Source organism: Prionailurus bengalensis, chromosome C1 (genome assembly GCF_016509475.1).
Source record: "Prionailurus bengalensis isolate Pbe53 chromosome C1, Fcat_Pben_1.1_paternal_pri, whole genome shotgun sequence".
In the NCBI taxonomy this organism is placed as follows: domain Eukaryota; kingdom Metazoa; phylum Chordata; class Mammalia; order Carnivora; family Felidae; genus Prionailurus; species Prionailurus bengalensis.
In genome coordinates this window covers 105,386,837-105,402,870 of record NC_057345.1, presented here as the reverse complement: position 1 = coordinate 105,402,870, position 16,034 = coordinate 105,386,837, and the positions used below count along the sequence as shown (strand labels likewise).

Below are 16,034 nucleotides of genomic sequence, written 5' to 3'. Positions count from 1 at the left end.
AATAAACTTAAAAAAAAAAAAAAAAAAAAAGGAGTGCCTGCGTGGCTCAGTCAGTTAAGCATCTGACTCTTGGTTTCAGCTTAGGTCATGATCACACAGTTCATGAGTTTGAGCCCCACGTTGGACTCCGCACTGATAGCGAGAAGCCAGTTTGGGATACTCTCTCCTACTCTCTCTGCCTCCCCCCACCCCCCACACCTGTGTGTGCCCACTTGTATGTGCTCGCTCTCTCTCTCTCAATAAATAAATAAACTTAAAAAAAATATATGAACTAGCAATTCAAAAAGAGCTATATAAATGGCCAGTAAGCTCTGGAAAACTGACAAAGCAGTTAAGTAATTTGCCTAAACAGTAAGAGGGAAAGTCAGGATTCAAACTCTGGTAATCTTATCTTTCAATTAATATTTGTTTAATGAATGAATGATTATATACTTAACACTAAAAGATGTATACATCATAGACTACAAAATTCAGGTCATAAAACAGAATGTATAAGATATCCCTTTCTGCTGAAACACTCACATAAATCAGGCTCAGAAAAAAAAAGGTCTCACCAGGGTGGCTCAGTTGGTTAAGCATCCGACTCTTGGTTTCAGCTCAGGTTATGATCTCGTGAGTTTAAGCCCTGCATTGGGATTCTTTCCCTCTGCCTGCCCTTCCCCCACTCATGCTTTCTCTCTCTCTTTCTCTCTCTCTCTCTCTCTCTCTCTCTCTCTTAGAATAAATAAATAAACTTAATTCAGAAAAAAAACGTGCTGGAAAGATCAAAGTGTAACAATGGTTAGATTATGGAAGCTTTTTTTTCTCTTTATATTTTCTGAATGAAAAGAATTTCAGAATAAATGCATATTACTTCCATGATAAAGGGGAAAAGTTATGTTAAAAGGCCAAACAGCAATACAAACAAAAAAGAACACAAACACCTCTAAATGACTCCTGATGTATCCATGTGTTCCTGGCTCAGCATGGATAGATCTCTCAGCGCCCCATCATTAAATTCAACTATCATACCACAGTTCTCCATCTCCTCCTATCTTTCCTACTCTTAGTTTTTTGTTTTTTAAAGTTTATTTATTTAAGAGAGAGAGTGAGAGAGCGTACATGAGAGGGGGGAGGGCAGAGAGACAGTAGAGAGAATCCCAAGTAGGCTCTGTCCTGTTAGCATGAGCCCAAGGTAGGGCTTGATTTCAAAACCTGTGAGATCATGACCTGAGCCAAAATCAAGAGTCGGATACTTACTTGACTGAGCCACCCAGGTGCCTCTCCTACCCTTAGTTTCCAAATTAATCTTCCTAAAATACTGTGACTCTCTTGTAATTTCTATTGCTTAAATACTTTCAATGATTCTTCATTTTCATTCTCAGCCTGGAATTCAAGGCCTTTCACAATTATAGCATTCAGTCAACGTTTTCACTTATTGTGCACATTCCAGCTGGTTGACTATTTGCTCTTCTTTTCCTATGCATGTTGCCTACAGCTTCTGTAACTTGTTCATGTGGTTAACTCTGCCTAGAATGTATTCTTCCTCTTCGTGTCCGTTTCTACTCATGGCTCAGCTTATGCACTATCTTCTCCATGAAATATTTGCTAATTTTTCTTAGTCACACTGAGAAGCCATGGCTCTTTAGTCTGTCTCTCCAGGCACTTACTTTGTTATTTTTTTCATGTTCTATCTTTCCTAACAGACAATGACTTCCTTGAAGTAGGATCTGTATCTTATTTATCTTTGTATTCTTCTTACTGCTTATTGAATAAATGTAATTAATAAACAAAATAGAAAAACTCATGGAATTCAATATGATTATGCTTTAGTATTTTCAAAGTGCCAGTCTGTGGCTATTAGATTTCTCCTTTTTTGAACATAAGAAATATAAAGTGTTAACAGTACAGGCTAGTCCTTATACTCTAGGTCCCTTGAACTAATTAAGTGATTTATGAACCTAATGAGAGTATAGATCCTTCATTTCACACCAAGTCTAAATTGCTAAATTGCTCTATGAACTGTTGCATTTTGGTCTAGCGCAGTTTACTCAACATTGACCTTACCTTTCCTACATAAAAGGAATTTAAGCTTTATTCTCTAGGAAGGGGAACAGAGTTGTAGGATGGAATGTTCTCCCTTACCTTTTTGTGTTATGCACTGTGGTTCCTCCCAGGACAATCCTCACTCCAGGAGTGGTACGGTTCAGGTTATAAACTGTTAGAGCCTCTTCATAGGTGGCTCCTCCAATTATAAACACAACGATATCCTGAGGTCTGCAATAATGAAGAAAAGTCAGTATCATAGGATAAGAGGGGAAAAAGGCAAAGATTTGTTGTTACTATGATATGCACAGTTTTAATTTCTAAATCTTTCATTTTTGGTGGAAGAAGCAGAATTAAAGCAGAATAGAATAAAAGGCTTAAAAAAAGTTTTAATTATCTGAAATTGGCAGGAAACAGAGCAGGAAATGCTGAATAGTGATTTGCTTTCTGTTTATGAGCGGATGTCTTATAATTTCTGTGCTGTGGATTTCAGAATAGCACAATAGTGTTTGCTAGAACCAAATGAAGAAATATTCTTTTATATTCAAGAGGCTTCAGAGTACTTCACTGTGACATGATATCAATATAGCAGTAATTTATGCTTGTACTACACAACTCCTTTCGTATATAAGCCCTTTATCAAATACTTAGTACAGTGTCATTACAATGGCCTCTGTCCAAGGACCTTAAAGTATTTTGGAAAGTACCGGTATATTAGGATGTTCCCATAAGATGGAAACTAGAAACATTTAGTATTTTGAGTGTAAAAAGAGATTGGGACACATAAATAATGACACTTCTAGGAAATCTACCTCTTTGTAAAATCTTTGTTCTTGAATCCTTTGAAAAACCAAGAAAAAAAAAAACCAACCCTGAAAACAAACAAATGAAAAACTCTTGCGTCTGGTTTTGATACTGGAGATACTGACACATCAACTCAGTCACTTGCCTCACTTATCCACTGTGTGGGTAGCACAGTGCAGTTTTATGTGTTCCAACCTTTATCAGAATGGCTTATAACAAAGTAAGTGGACCTCGGTGGGGAGGGGGGAAAAAAGTAAGGACCTCCTATTGGTCCCTTCTGTAGATACTCACAAGAAGGAGACCATATCATTCCAAAACTGGTAAAGTTTGCCTTGTTTTTTCTCATGCCATCAAAAGAAGATACAATTACTTAATTTCAGTAGGCAAGTAATTTTATTAAATGACTTAACTGCACATTATTTAAAACTACATCAAGCAGAAGCATCCATTTGGAGATTATAGCACAAAATTAAACAGAAACATCTTTAATCATATGTGCTTATGTATAAATCATGAAAAAGAGGACCTACATTTCCTTTCTGTTCATCTCTTTCTTTTTTTTCTTCTTTTTAAAAAAAATTTTTTTTTAATGTTTATTTATTTTTGAGACAGAGAGAGACAGAGCATGAACGGGGGAGGGGCAGAGAGAGAGGGAGACACAGAATCGGAAGCAGGCTCCAGGCTCTGAGCCATCAGCCCAGAGCCCGACGCGGGGCTTGAACTCACGGACCGCGAGATTGTGACCTGAGCTGAAGTCGGCCGCTTAACCGACTGAGCCACCCAGGCGCCCCACTGTTCATCTCTTTCTAAAACACCATGAAGGAATTAGCTGAGTGAGTATTTATTCTTATGGCACTTCATGGAAACAGAATCAGATATTATGACCATAATTAAAAATGTTCTGAGAATCTGAATTGCAGAGATACCCACTAAGAGGCTCCAGATGATGAAAAGGTAGTTGTTTTGCAACTAATTAGGTAGAGAGTCAATCATGACATTTCTGTGTGAACTTGGAACTTAAAATCATGCCTTTAAATACTAAATTTACTTTTTAAGACAAAATAAACTTCATTTAAGTCTACTTACCTGAAACGATGTACTTAGCACTACAACGCTTTAGGAGTTACTTGCTATTATATATTCTATAATCGTTTTTGTTATTTTAAAATATGCTATTTTAACCTAGATAAATGTTTGCATATGGTATAAAACACAAAAAGGAATACTATAAAAAAAGTGAGTTTCCTCCCTGCCAGAGTGCTCTCACACTTCAATTTGTGTAGAGGCAAACACTACTACTTGAATCTTCTGTGTTCTTTCATAGATATTATCTATGGTATATATGCAAATATACACACATATACATATTCACATACACATATACACACACTACATATATATGTATATATATTTATAGCACATACACATAAATAAAAGCATTTTATGTGCACTGTTCTGCTCCTTGCCCTTATCTTGGATCTAGTGTGCATTTTATTTTGTTATTATTTTTTAAAGCTTATTCATTTATTTGGAGAGAGAGCGAGCACGAGCAGGAGAGGGGCAGAGAGGGAGAAGAGAGAGAATCCCAAGCAGGCTCCGTGCTGTCAGTGCAGAGCTCGATGTGGGGCTCGGTCCCACAAACCATGAGATCATGACCCGAGCCCAAATCAAAGAGTCAGACGCTTTGTCAATTGAGCCACCCAGGCGCCCTTTAGTGTGCATTTTAAACTTTGGTAGATGTCACCAAGCTGCTCCACAGATGTCATTCCGCCAGCAACTCAGGAAAGTGTCTATTTCTCCACAACCTTTCAAGTACCGTGTATTATCAAGGCTTTTGATCCTTTTTTTTTTTAATTTTATTTTAGAGAGTGTGTGTGAGCAGGGGAAAGGGTCAGAGGGAGAGAGAGAAAGAAAAAGAAAGAGAATCTCAAGCAGGCTCCACGCTTAGTGCAAAGCCTGACATGGAGCTTGATCCCACGACCTGGGATCGACCTGAGCTGAAATCAAGAGTTGGACACTTAACCGACTGAGCCACCCAGGCTGCCCAGTCCTTGTAAGTTGACTAAGTTGATCACTTGTTCCTCCTCAATATACTTTCTTCACTTGGTTTCCAGGGCATCACATTCTTGGTTTTCTTCTTACTTCATTAGTTGCTATTTTTCAGTGTTCCTCGATGGCTTCACCTCATCTCCTTGACCTCTTAATGGTGGAATGCCCAGAGCCCAGTCACTAGTCCTCCTTTCTTCTTCATCTACACTTACTCTCCAGATCTACTTTGCCCAGTGTAGTTACCACTAGCCACATATGGCTATTTAAATTAATTAAAATAAAATAAGGGTGCCTGGGTGGATCTGTGGGTTAAGTGTCTGACTCTTTGATTTTGGCTCAGGTCACGATCTCATGGTTTGTGAGATCAAGCTCCATATTGGGCTCTGCACTGACAGCAAGGAACTTGCTTGGGATTCTCTCCCTCTCTGCCCCTCCCCCACTCACACGTGCTCTCTCAAAATAAATAAACATTTAAAAATTAATTAAATGTTTTTTAACATTTAATTAGCCACCTGGGTGGCTCAGCTGGTTAAGCATCTGACTCTTGGTTTCGGCTCAGATCATGATCTCACAGTCGTGAAATCAAGCCCTGTGTGGGATTCTGCGCTGAGCATGGAGCCTTCTTAAGATTCTCTTCTTCCCTCTCCCTCTACTCCTCTCCTGCTTGTTCTCTCTTTCTAAAAAAATAATCGGGGGCACCTGGGAGGCTCAGTTGGCTAAACGTCCGACTTCAGCTCAGGTCGTGATCTCACAGTGTGTGAGTTCGAACCCCACGTTGGGATCTGTGCTGACAGCTCAGAGCCTGGAGCCTGCTTTGGATTCTGTGTTTCCGTCTCTCTCTGCCCCTCCCCTGCTCGTGCTCAGTCTCTCTCTCTCTCTCTCTCTCTCAAAAATAAATAAAAACATTAAAAAATCAATCAATCAATTAATATTTAGTTCTTCAACAGAACTAGTCACATTTCAAGTACTCAACAGTCACATGTGGCTAATGACTACCTTACAGGACAGCACAGAGCACATTTCCATCACTGTAGAAAGTTCTATTGAGCCTACTGATTATCCCTAGATGATCACACCCAAGTTGTATGGTTTCTAAATACATCTCTCTGCTGATGACTCCCAAATCTCTGTCTCCAGCCCAGACAGACTTCTCTCCTAAATGCCAGCCTTAAATATCTATTTACTTGACACTTCTACTTGGATGTTTAACAAATTTCTCAACTCAAATGCTCAAATTCCTAACCTCCCCCAAGCTTGTTTCACCTATAGCTTTCCCCATCTTAGTTGACGGCCAGTCTATTCTTTCAGTTGCTTAGGACAAAAACTGGATTCATCCTAACTCCCCTGTTATGGCTGGAATGAAGCAGATAAATTAGAGACATAGTGAGAGAAAGAGAGGGAGAAGTAAGCATAGGCCAGACAATGGAAGGCCTTGAGTCTTCTAGGCCATGGGGGAGTCACTGAAGGGTTTTAACAGGTACTTTGATCAAATGTGATTTTTGAAGGACAATTTTGGCAGTTGTGTGAGAATGGACTGGGGGATGCAGGTAGGAAAAACTGGGAAACAAAAGGCTATTGTAAGACTTCTAGAAAGACATGGTGAAAAATGGAACTAAAGAAATACCAGGAGTGTAGAGAGGGACTGGATATAGAAGACACCAAAAATGAGGACTCTTCAGAATTTGGTCAATGATTAAATGTGGAGGATGAGGATAAAGGGAGAGGACATTATATGTTTCAGTTTTCTGGTTTTGGTGACGAGGTATAGTGGTTTAGGTTTGAGAAAGCAAGCAAGACTGATTTACCGAAAATAAGACAAAAACATGTATTGGAGATACCTGTGGAGCATCCCAACAGAGACGTCCACTAAACATCTATCTGGACATTTAGGCCTAGTGATTTCCCTGAATACAGGTGGCAGCTGAAGCCATGGGAATAGAGTTCTTTTTTTTTCTTTTAACTTTTGAAGAAAGTTTATTTATTTTGAGAGAGAGGGAGAGAAAGAGAGAGAGGGATAGAGCGTGTGAGAGGGGAAGGGCAGAGAGTGAGGGAGATAGACAATCCCAAGCAAGCCCTGCGCTGTCAGCACAGAGCCAGACATGGGGCTCAATCCCACGAACTGTAAGATCATGACCTGAGCTGTAACAAAGAGCTGGACGCTTAACCGACTGATTCATCCAGGAGCGAGGAGTTCTACCTAAGGAGGTCGTGTAGTATGAGAAGAGAACCCAAAGACAGAGCTTTGGGGAATCTTTAACATCTACAGGCTAAGCAAGATGAATAGCCAGCAAAGGTAACTGAGAAACTATCAGAAAAGTAGGAGGAGAACCAGAAGGGAGTGGCCAACGGACAAGTGACTTTCAAGAACAGAATGGTTAACAGTGTCAAATGCACAGTGGGTAAGTAAGGTGAGGACTGAAAGAGACCGCGGTGCATGCTGCTGTGATGTGCATTTGTAAGAAAAGTCTTAGTGTATTATTTTGGAGTAAGAACCCAGGCTGCATGGATTGAAGAAGTGAAGACAGTGATTTCATTCAAGAAGCCTGGCGGTGAAAGGAAGGAGACAGAGAAGAACGCAGGCTCAAGGGCTTTAGAATTACTGCTTGTTTAATAGGAGAAACCCGAGTATGCTCATAGTCTGTGGGTAAGTAGTTAGACAAGGAGAAGCTGAAAATATAGGAGGGAGGGAAAGAGAAGGAGGGAATCAACACAGGAAGGTCTCAGGAGATGACAGGAGTCTTAAGACAAGAGTGCTGACAGAGTGATTAGCTCCAAATAGGAAAAAAGGATGTGTTCCCGTTAGAGTGGAGGAAGGACATAAAGGTAGGGATATGTAAATAAGTTTATAAAAATGGGGGCTAGACACTGAGGGAGTTAATGTCTGACAGATTCAATTTTTTTCTCTAGGAAACACTGCTGGGCTCTGGGGTGGATTAGGTGATTTGTAGAGAATGGAAAACATTCAAAACTGATGTGGAGAATGAGACAAAGAGAGAGAATCAAGGGTACATAAAAGTTTGAGTATCTTTCATGTTTAAAAGACACTTTTAAAAGTTTGGTTGGCTCAGTTGGCTGAGTGTCTGACTTTGGTTCAGGTCATGATCTCTCGGTTCATGAGTTCAAGCCCCCCATCTGGCTCTGTGCTGACAGATTTGGATTCTGTGTCTCCATCTCGCACTCTACCCCTCCCCTCTCTCTCTCTCAAAAAATGAATAAACTTTAAAAGAATTTTTAAAAAAATTTTGAGTGTCCTGGAAGGCCCAAGTGAGTTTAGAAATAATGAATTTGTAGTGGCACTAAGCTATAATTTGTGTTATTTCCTCTAGTATCACAAAGAAGTAGATACCAGCCTTTAGGCTAAGTTATTAATCCAGTATTAATCTAGTGCTTTAGGCTGTAGGGAAAGAGGTTCTTTGTAAACTTGCAGGAAAGCATTACCTGAATCACTAAAATTCTCTATACCATCAAGGTTTTTTCCGTCAAGTCCTTGCCTCCAGTTACTGGCCAGCTTTTTCTTGTGGAGAAAGGTCATTTGCTTAAGAAATGCTGTATGATTGGGGTGCCTGGGTGGCGCAGTCGGTTAAGTGTCCGACTTCAGCCAGGTCACGATCTCGTGGTCCGGGAGTTCGAGCCCCGCGTCAGGCTCTGGGCTGACGGCCCAGAGCCTGGAGCCTATTTCCGATTCTGTGTCTCCCTCTCTCTCTGCCCCTCCCCTGTTCATGCTCTGTCTCTCTCTGTCCCAAAAATAAAAATAAACGTTGAAAAAAAAAATTTTTTAAAAAAAAGAAATGCTGTATGATTATGACAGTAATATTTTTTCACCAAGTATGATTAGCTTTTAATTATTTGGGGACTGAATATTCAGGCAAAATACAGGTTCTCTTCTTTTTCTCCAACTGACATGGGCTGTTTCAGTTCGGACTAATACTTCTACAGAAGGGGAACATGAACAGCTAAAACTCAAGTTTAGTTCTTGTCAGATCTTTAGGAAAGATTTTTTTCTTTAATTTGTTTTATTATTTTGAGAGAGAGAGAGAGCGCACGCATGTACATACATGGGGGAGGGACAGAGAGAGAGGGGGAGAGACAATCCCAAGCAGGCTCCATGCTGTCAGTGGAGAGCCCGATGAGGGGCTCAATCTCATGAACAGTGAGATCATGACATGAGCTGAAATCAAGAGTTGGACAAATCGATTTCTTAAGGGGATCAAATAAGCTACAGTTGGATATAATTTTAAATATGGACAGGAATCCCTGTAACCTTTATCATAGCATTACCCTCATGGATATATGCAATTTCTTTTTTTTTTTATTTTTATTTTATTATTTTTTTTCAACGTTTATTTATTTTTGGTACAGAGAGAGACAGAGCATGAACGGGGGAGGGGCAGAGAGAGAGGGAGACACAGAATCGGAAACTGGCTCCAGGCTCTGAGCCATCAGCCCAGAGCCTGACGCGGGGCTCGAACTCACAGACCGCGAGATCGTGACCTGGCTGAAGTCGGACGCTTAACCGACTGCGCCACCCAGGCGCCCCTGCAATTTCTTTTTAACACCAAACTATGAAGGATATAAGTTTCTAATTCTTCCCACTATATTGATTCAAGAAGTACCAATGAGCTGAGATAATAATGGCTTCCCAAATACAGTCATTACTGGTTTAATATTCATTAAAGGAAGTGAAGAATTAGTTCTGTGGAGGAAAAAAATCCAGTGTTGGAAGAATGTGCCATCAAGGAGACAGAAGACATTCTGTCAATTGTTTGGTCTATGTTGTAACCATCTGAGGTCAGCCTAGGTAGAAAATGGGGAAAAAAGCAGTTACACTGTTCGGAGAAGTAATAAAATCCTCAAAGCTGAAATGAAATTCCATTCTCAAAAAAATGAGTATTTTTTTACAGTGAGACTCTTTACATTGAGGGACAACTCTAGACCTGTTATGCAGTTTATCTTGAGTAAATACTCATGAATTGCACAGATTATTTCATTAAGAAGAAGGGAAGGAAGTTTCTCCCTTGCAGGGAGAAGAACCAGACAGGAACACTTCTGTTTTGAGCTTCTGATCTGATAAGTCAATTTAAAAAGCAGCTGGGCAGACTAATGAGGATCATCCTGGAAAATATTTGTTGATTTTCTATAGCTTCCCTCTATTTACCTCAAGAGTACATCTGTCTCTTATGGAAAAGAAAGGCGAGAACTGAGAAGGAATAAACTCAAGCAGACTCCGAGTAGAGTCTGAGAATTCCACCCTTTAACCTGACAATTTCAGGGTGCCAGAGTATTTTCGTGTTACTGGAGAGGGAAGAAATGTCACAGACAGTACCTGTGGGTGTAGGTTATATTAACATAAGGACAAAACTTAGATACAGGGGTAGACTCTTACAGTCTGACTTAATTGTGTACTTAACAAAGATGACTATGTCACATTTGGTTATGAAAACATTAATAAATGTTTTCCTGAGCCTCCTACTACTTATTCAACCTGGCTTAAGGAGGAACATCAACGGAAAAAAAAATCCCTGACATTTTTCCTTTTCATTCCTTTCCCTGGTGAATTTTAAAAGTAGATGTTCTGATGGGGCCAACAGTAAAATACACGACAAATCATTTTTATATGATGGTTAGAGCTAAGTGGAATACACAGGTTCAATTCTTTGTACACATCTTGCTGTGCTCTGTAATTCACCATAGCAACCAAAAGCATTAATTAATGCAGGCAACAAACATTAGAATAAACAGCAGTCAGTTCATGCTGTATATAGATATACAAGGATACCTTGAGAACTCAACCAATTTACACCTTATTTTATTAGAAAAATAAACAAAAAATTCTCACATATAGTATTTCTGGAAATCATTACTTCCATACAGGAATAAGCTGAGTAGAAAAACTTAAACTTTTGGGGTGCCTGGGTGGCGCAGTCGGTTAAGCGTCCGACTTCAGCCAGGTCACGATCTCGCGGTCTGTGAGTTTGAGCCCCGCGTCAGGCTCTGGGCTGATGGCTCAGAGCCTGGAGCCTGTTTCCGATTCTGTGTCTCCCTCTCTCTCTGCCCCTCTCCCATTCATGCTCTGTCTCTCTCTGTCCCAAAAATAAATAAAAGTTGAAAAAAAAAATTAAAAAAAAGAAAAACTTAAACTTTTAAGAGGCAATATTTTATCTACTTTGTGGACCACTGTGTTTATGGCTAAAATTTAATTTTTTGAATACACTTACAGATAGTAAAGATCTTATGAGCATTTACTGGAAAAAAGGCCAATGTTAAAGGACTGCTGCCTTTATAGAAACAAAAATAAACTGCTACAACAAGATTCTACTAAATTTGTGTAAACGTGAAAAAGTACTTCCGTTTTGAATTGACTATGGAATGCATGACCAGATAGCTCCATTTTCTCACCAAATGTTTAAGTTGCTTGTTTTTATCAGGGACAAGAAGCAATTCTGGAGTGAGAAGGAAAAATGAGCCTGTTAAATAGGCTATGTGGGAGTCCCATCTGCAGAAGAAAGATCAAAACTCAATTTGTAGATATGGCTATACTGCCAAACAGGTAAACCATTAATTTAATAGCTAAGGGCTAAAACATTTCTACAAGCGTTCCTGGTTTTGCAAAAAAGTTGTATTCTTGCCACATCTCCTTTGATACTTTCTAATAACAACAAAACCAAGGAGCTCTATCATGATGAGACTTAACTTACATAAAGATGACTAAAATCAATGACTCTTCTCAATGTGATGATCCAAGACAGTGGCTACAACTGAGAATGAGGCCAAGTGGAGGCAAAATACTGTGGACAGTTGATGGCAAACTGTAAAAATCTCAATTTTCTGGGAACATCAACCAATTTTATCCTTTAGTTTAAATTTTCCAACTGTAAATCTTGTCATTTCAACTGTTTTAAATGCCTACATAAGAAATTTGACAACATCTATTGGACACCTATTTGTAAAGCACTGTGTTAAATATTGTGAAAAACCCAATATTAATAAAACATAGTTTTTACTTCAAGATTATGATACCTAATGCAATATCTAATGGGAAAGATAGGTATGTATACATCTAACTACTGTCTCAACATCCAGAGGTAACCACTATTAACATTTTCTTGTTAATTCTTCAAGAAATATTTACTACATACATAAGCATATATATTACATACATATTATGCATGCCTGTAGCCAAGCAGACTTGTTTATATACACGTACGTATATAATCACATTTATGCTTAGATATGTTTTTTTACACAAAAGGGATATTATAGCATCTTGTTTTTCTATCCAATATATCTTAGAAAGTTTTTGTATTACCCCAAAAGAGTTACACCATTTTTTAAGAACACATAGCACTGTACTACAATTTAGGTAACAAGTCCTCTACTGATGTTTATTTAGCTTGTTTCTGTTTTTCCTTTTTAAAATGTTTATTATTTTTGAGAGAGAGCGAGTGAGTAGGAGAGGGGCAGAGAGAGAGGGGGACAGAAGATCAGAAGAGGGCTCTGTGCTGACAGCAGAGAGCCTGATGCGGGCTCGAACTCACGAACTGCAAGATCAACACCTGAGCTAAATTCCAACACTTAACTGACTTGAGCCATCCAGGCGCCCCTTGTTTTTTTTTTTTTTTTTTTTTCCTTAAATTATTACAAATAATGTTTTGGCAACTATCCTTGTTTATAGGTGTTTGTGTACTTGCACAATATATCTACATGGAATTGTTCAGTAGGTCTTTTTTTTTTTTTTTTAAATTTGTTTTTGAGACAATGCAAGAGACAGAGTGCAATCAGCGGAGGGGCATACAGAGGGAAACAAAGAATCTGAAGCAGGCTCCAGGCTCTGAGCTGTCAGCCCAGAGCCTGATGCGGGGCTCGAACTCACAAACTGTGAGATCATGACCTGAGCCGAGTCGGATGCTTAACCGACTGAGCCACTCAGGCGCCCCTTCAGTAGGTCTTTTTAAGGCCTCTGTAGTCTTCCTTCTGTTAAGTGGGGCCAGAAAGTGACATAGGGATCTTCTGCGCCCTCCTCTGTTGTTGTGTAACCAACTTCCCTGCCTTCTTCAATGTTTCCATTGACCCAGAGGCTCATGATACAGTTGCAGTGTTTTCTCCTGACCTCTTTTCTTGGTCACTGTCTTAGTCCCTAAAGACTTTAGCTCTGATTTATTGTCCTCCTTCTCACTGTTGTTCCTTTCAGGATTTTCAGTGACTTTCACATCAATGTGGATTACTCATCTTCTATCCTGGTCTCCTCATCCAGGATGATCTGTTCTTCCATCCCACATTACCAACATCCATGATTATACACTTGATCTTAACCAAAAGGCCGAGAAGTGATCCAACATCCATGATGATAACACAAACTTTTTCACTACAAGTATGTGCACTGTGAAATCTTGAATCCAAGATCTGTTTCTCCAATAATTACCTCCTTAACTTCTAATTCACTTATACTAATACTTCAACTATAATAATTCTTTGACGTCATCAAGACCTCCAATCCACTCAACAATACTTTATTCACCATCCAATAACCTCCTTCTGTTTTCAGTTCCCCAAATCCTGGTTGGGCCCAGCTATCACCCTTACCCTCATTTATTTATTTAAACTTTATTTTTTAAATTTACATCCAAATTAGTTAGCATATAGTGCAACAATGATTTCAGGAGTAGATTCCCTAATGCCCCCTACCCATTTAGCCCATTCCCCCTCCCACAACCCCTCCAGTAACCCTCTGTTTGTTCTCCATATTTATGAGTCTCTTCTGTTTTGTCCCCCTCCCTGTTTTTATACTGTTTTTACTTCCCTTCCCTTATGTTCATCTGTTCTGTGTCTTAAAGTCCTCATATGAGTGAAATCATATGATATTTGTCTTTCTCTAATTTCGCTTAGCATAATACCCTCTAGTTCCATCCACGTAGCTGCAAATGGCAAGATTTCATTCTTTTTGATTGCCAAGTAATACTCCATTGTGTGTGTGTGTGTGTGTGTGTGTGTGTGTGTGTGTGTGTATCACATCTTCTTTATCCATGCATCCATCGATGGACATTTGGGCTCTTTCCATACTTTGGCTATTGTTGATAGTGCTGCTATAAACATGGGGGTGCATGTGTCCCTTTGAAACAGCACACCTGTATCCCTTGGATAAATACCTATAGTGCAATTGCTGGGTCATAGGGTGGTTCTATTTTTAATTTTTTGAGGAATCTCCATACTGTTTTCTAGAGTGGCTGCACCAGCTTACATTTCTACTAGCAATGCAAAAGAGATCCTCTTTCTCTGCATCCTCACCAACATCTGTTGTTGCCTGAGTTGTTAACATTAGCCATTCTGACACGTGTGAGGTGGTATGTCATTGTGGTTTTGATTTGTATTTCCCTGATGATGAGTGATGTTGAGCATTTTTTCATGGTCTTCTTTGGAGAAGTGTCTATTCATGTCTTTTTTTTTTTTTCAATTCATGTCTTTTACCCATTTCTTCATTGGATTATTTGGTTTTTGGGTGTTGAGTTTGAGAAGTTCTTTATAGATTTTGGATATTAACCCTTTATCCAATATGTCATTTGCAAATATCTTCTCCCATTCTGTAAGTTGCCTTTTAGTTTTGCTGATTGTTCCATTGCTGTTCAGAAGCTTTTTATTTTGATGAGGTTCCAATAGTTCATTTTTGCTTTTGTTTCCCTTTCCTCTGGAGATGTGTTGAGTAAGAAGTTGCTGCTGCCAAGATCAAAGAGGTTTTTGCCTGTTTTCTCCTCAAGGATTTTGATGGCTTCCTGTCTTACACTTAGGTCTTTCATCCATTTTGAGTTTATTTTTGTGTATGGTGTAAGAAAGTGGTCTAGGTTCATTCTTCTGCATGTCACTGTCCAGTTTTCCCAGCACCACTTGCTGAAGAGACTGTCTTTATTCCACTGGATATTCCTTCCTGCTTTGTCAAAGATTAGTTGGCCATATGTTTCTGGGTAGCCTTATCCTCATTTAATCTAGTATAGCCAAAAGTTGCTGGAGAAAACCACTGGGCTCATGGGCTCTATTTTATTTTATTAAAAAAAATTTTTTTTAATGCTTATTTATTTTTGGGAGAGACAGAACATGAGCAGGGCAGGGGGAGGGGCAGAGAGAGAGACACACACAGAATCCGAAGCAGGCTCCAGGCTCTGAGCTGTCAGCACAGAGCCGGATGCGGGGCTCGAACTCACAAACCGTGAGATCATGACCTGAGCCGAAGTTGGATGCTTAACCCACTGAGCCACCCAGGCACCCCTCATGGACTCTATTTTATTTTATTTAAAAAAAATTTTTTTTTTCAACGTTTTTTATTTATTTTTGGGACAGAGAGAGACAGAGCATGAACGGGGAAGGGGCAGAGAGAGAGGGAGACACAGAATCGGAAACAGGCTCCAGGCTCTGAGCCATCAGCCCAGAGCCTGACGCGGGGCTCGAATCCACGGACCGCGAGATCGTGACCTGGCTGAAGTCGGATGCTTAACCGACTGCGCCACCCAGGCGCCCCTCATGGACTCTATTTTAAATTAATGACCACAAAACTCTAATGGGCACTCAATTTGGCTAGAAGTCCTACTTACATTTCCCTAGTAAATTTTATTCCTATCCTGCAAGTTGAGTTTCACAGTATTTTCTTTTTACCCACTACCTCAGCTGATCACCTGACATCATGTTTTCCTGAGAAAATACAAGCAATCAGATAAGCTGGCCCCATATTCTCACCATCAAAACTGCTTAGAAGAAAAAAAGTACCTCTGCTTCCAAAGGCTCCTCTGCTTATGCTCTGGATTCCCTATAGGCTTCATTTCAGCTCTTCCTCTTTCTCTTCTGTATTTTCTACTTTGCTTAGGATAATTCTTTTTTTTTTTTTTTAATGTTTATTTATTTTTGACAGAGAGAGAGACGGAGTGCGAGCAGGGAAGGGGCAGAGAGAGAGGGAGACACAAAGAATCCGAAGCATCTCCAGGCTCTGAGCTGTCAGCACAGAGCCCGACGCGGGGCTCAAACTCACAGACCATGAGATCATGACCTGAACCAAAGTCGGCCGCTTCACTGACTGAGCCACCCAGGCGTGCCTCTTTAGAATAATTCTTATCAGATTCTAATCTCATTAGGAATACTCTAGCTCTCTTACCCTTGAGCCCACACTCTCTCCTAGC

General features: G+C 39.7%; 1 protein-coding gene across 2 annotated transcripts in view; it reads right to left on the bottom strand.

The window, feature by feature from the left end:
- The window catches only part of VPS45 (vacuolar protein sorting 45 homolog), a 68,487-nt gene that overhangs the window by 24,133 nt on the left and 28,320 nt on the right, over window positions 1-16,034 (bottom strand). For both annotated transcript variants that reach the window (XM_043576115.1, XM_043576116.1), the window contains exon 14: window positions 2,125-2,256. In XM_043576115.1, coding sequence (XP_043432050.1) covers window positions 2,125-2,256 — 132 coding nt within the window. The remainder of the gene's footprint in view (window positions 1-2,124; window positions 2,257-16,034) is intronic.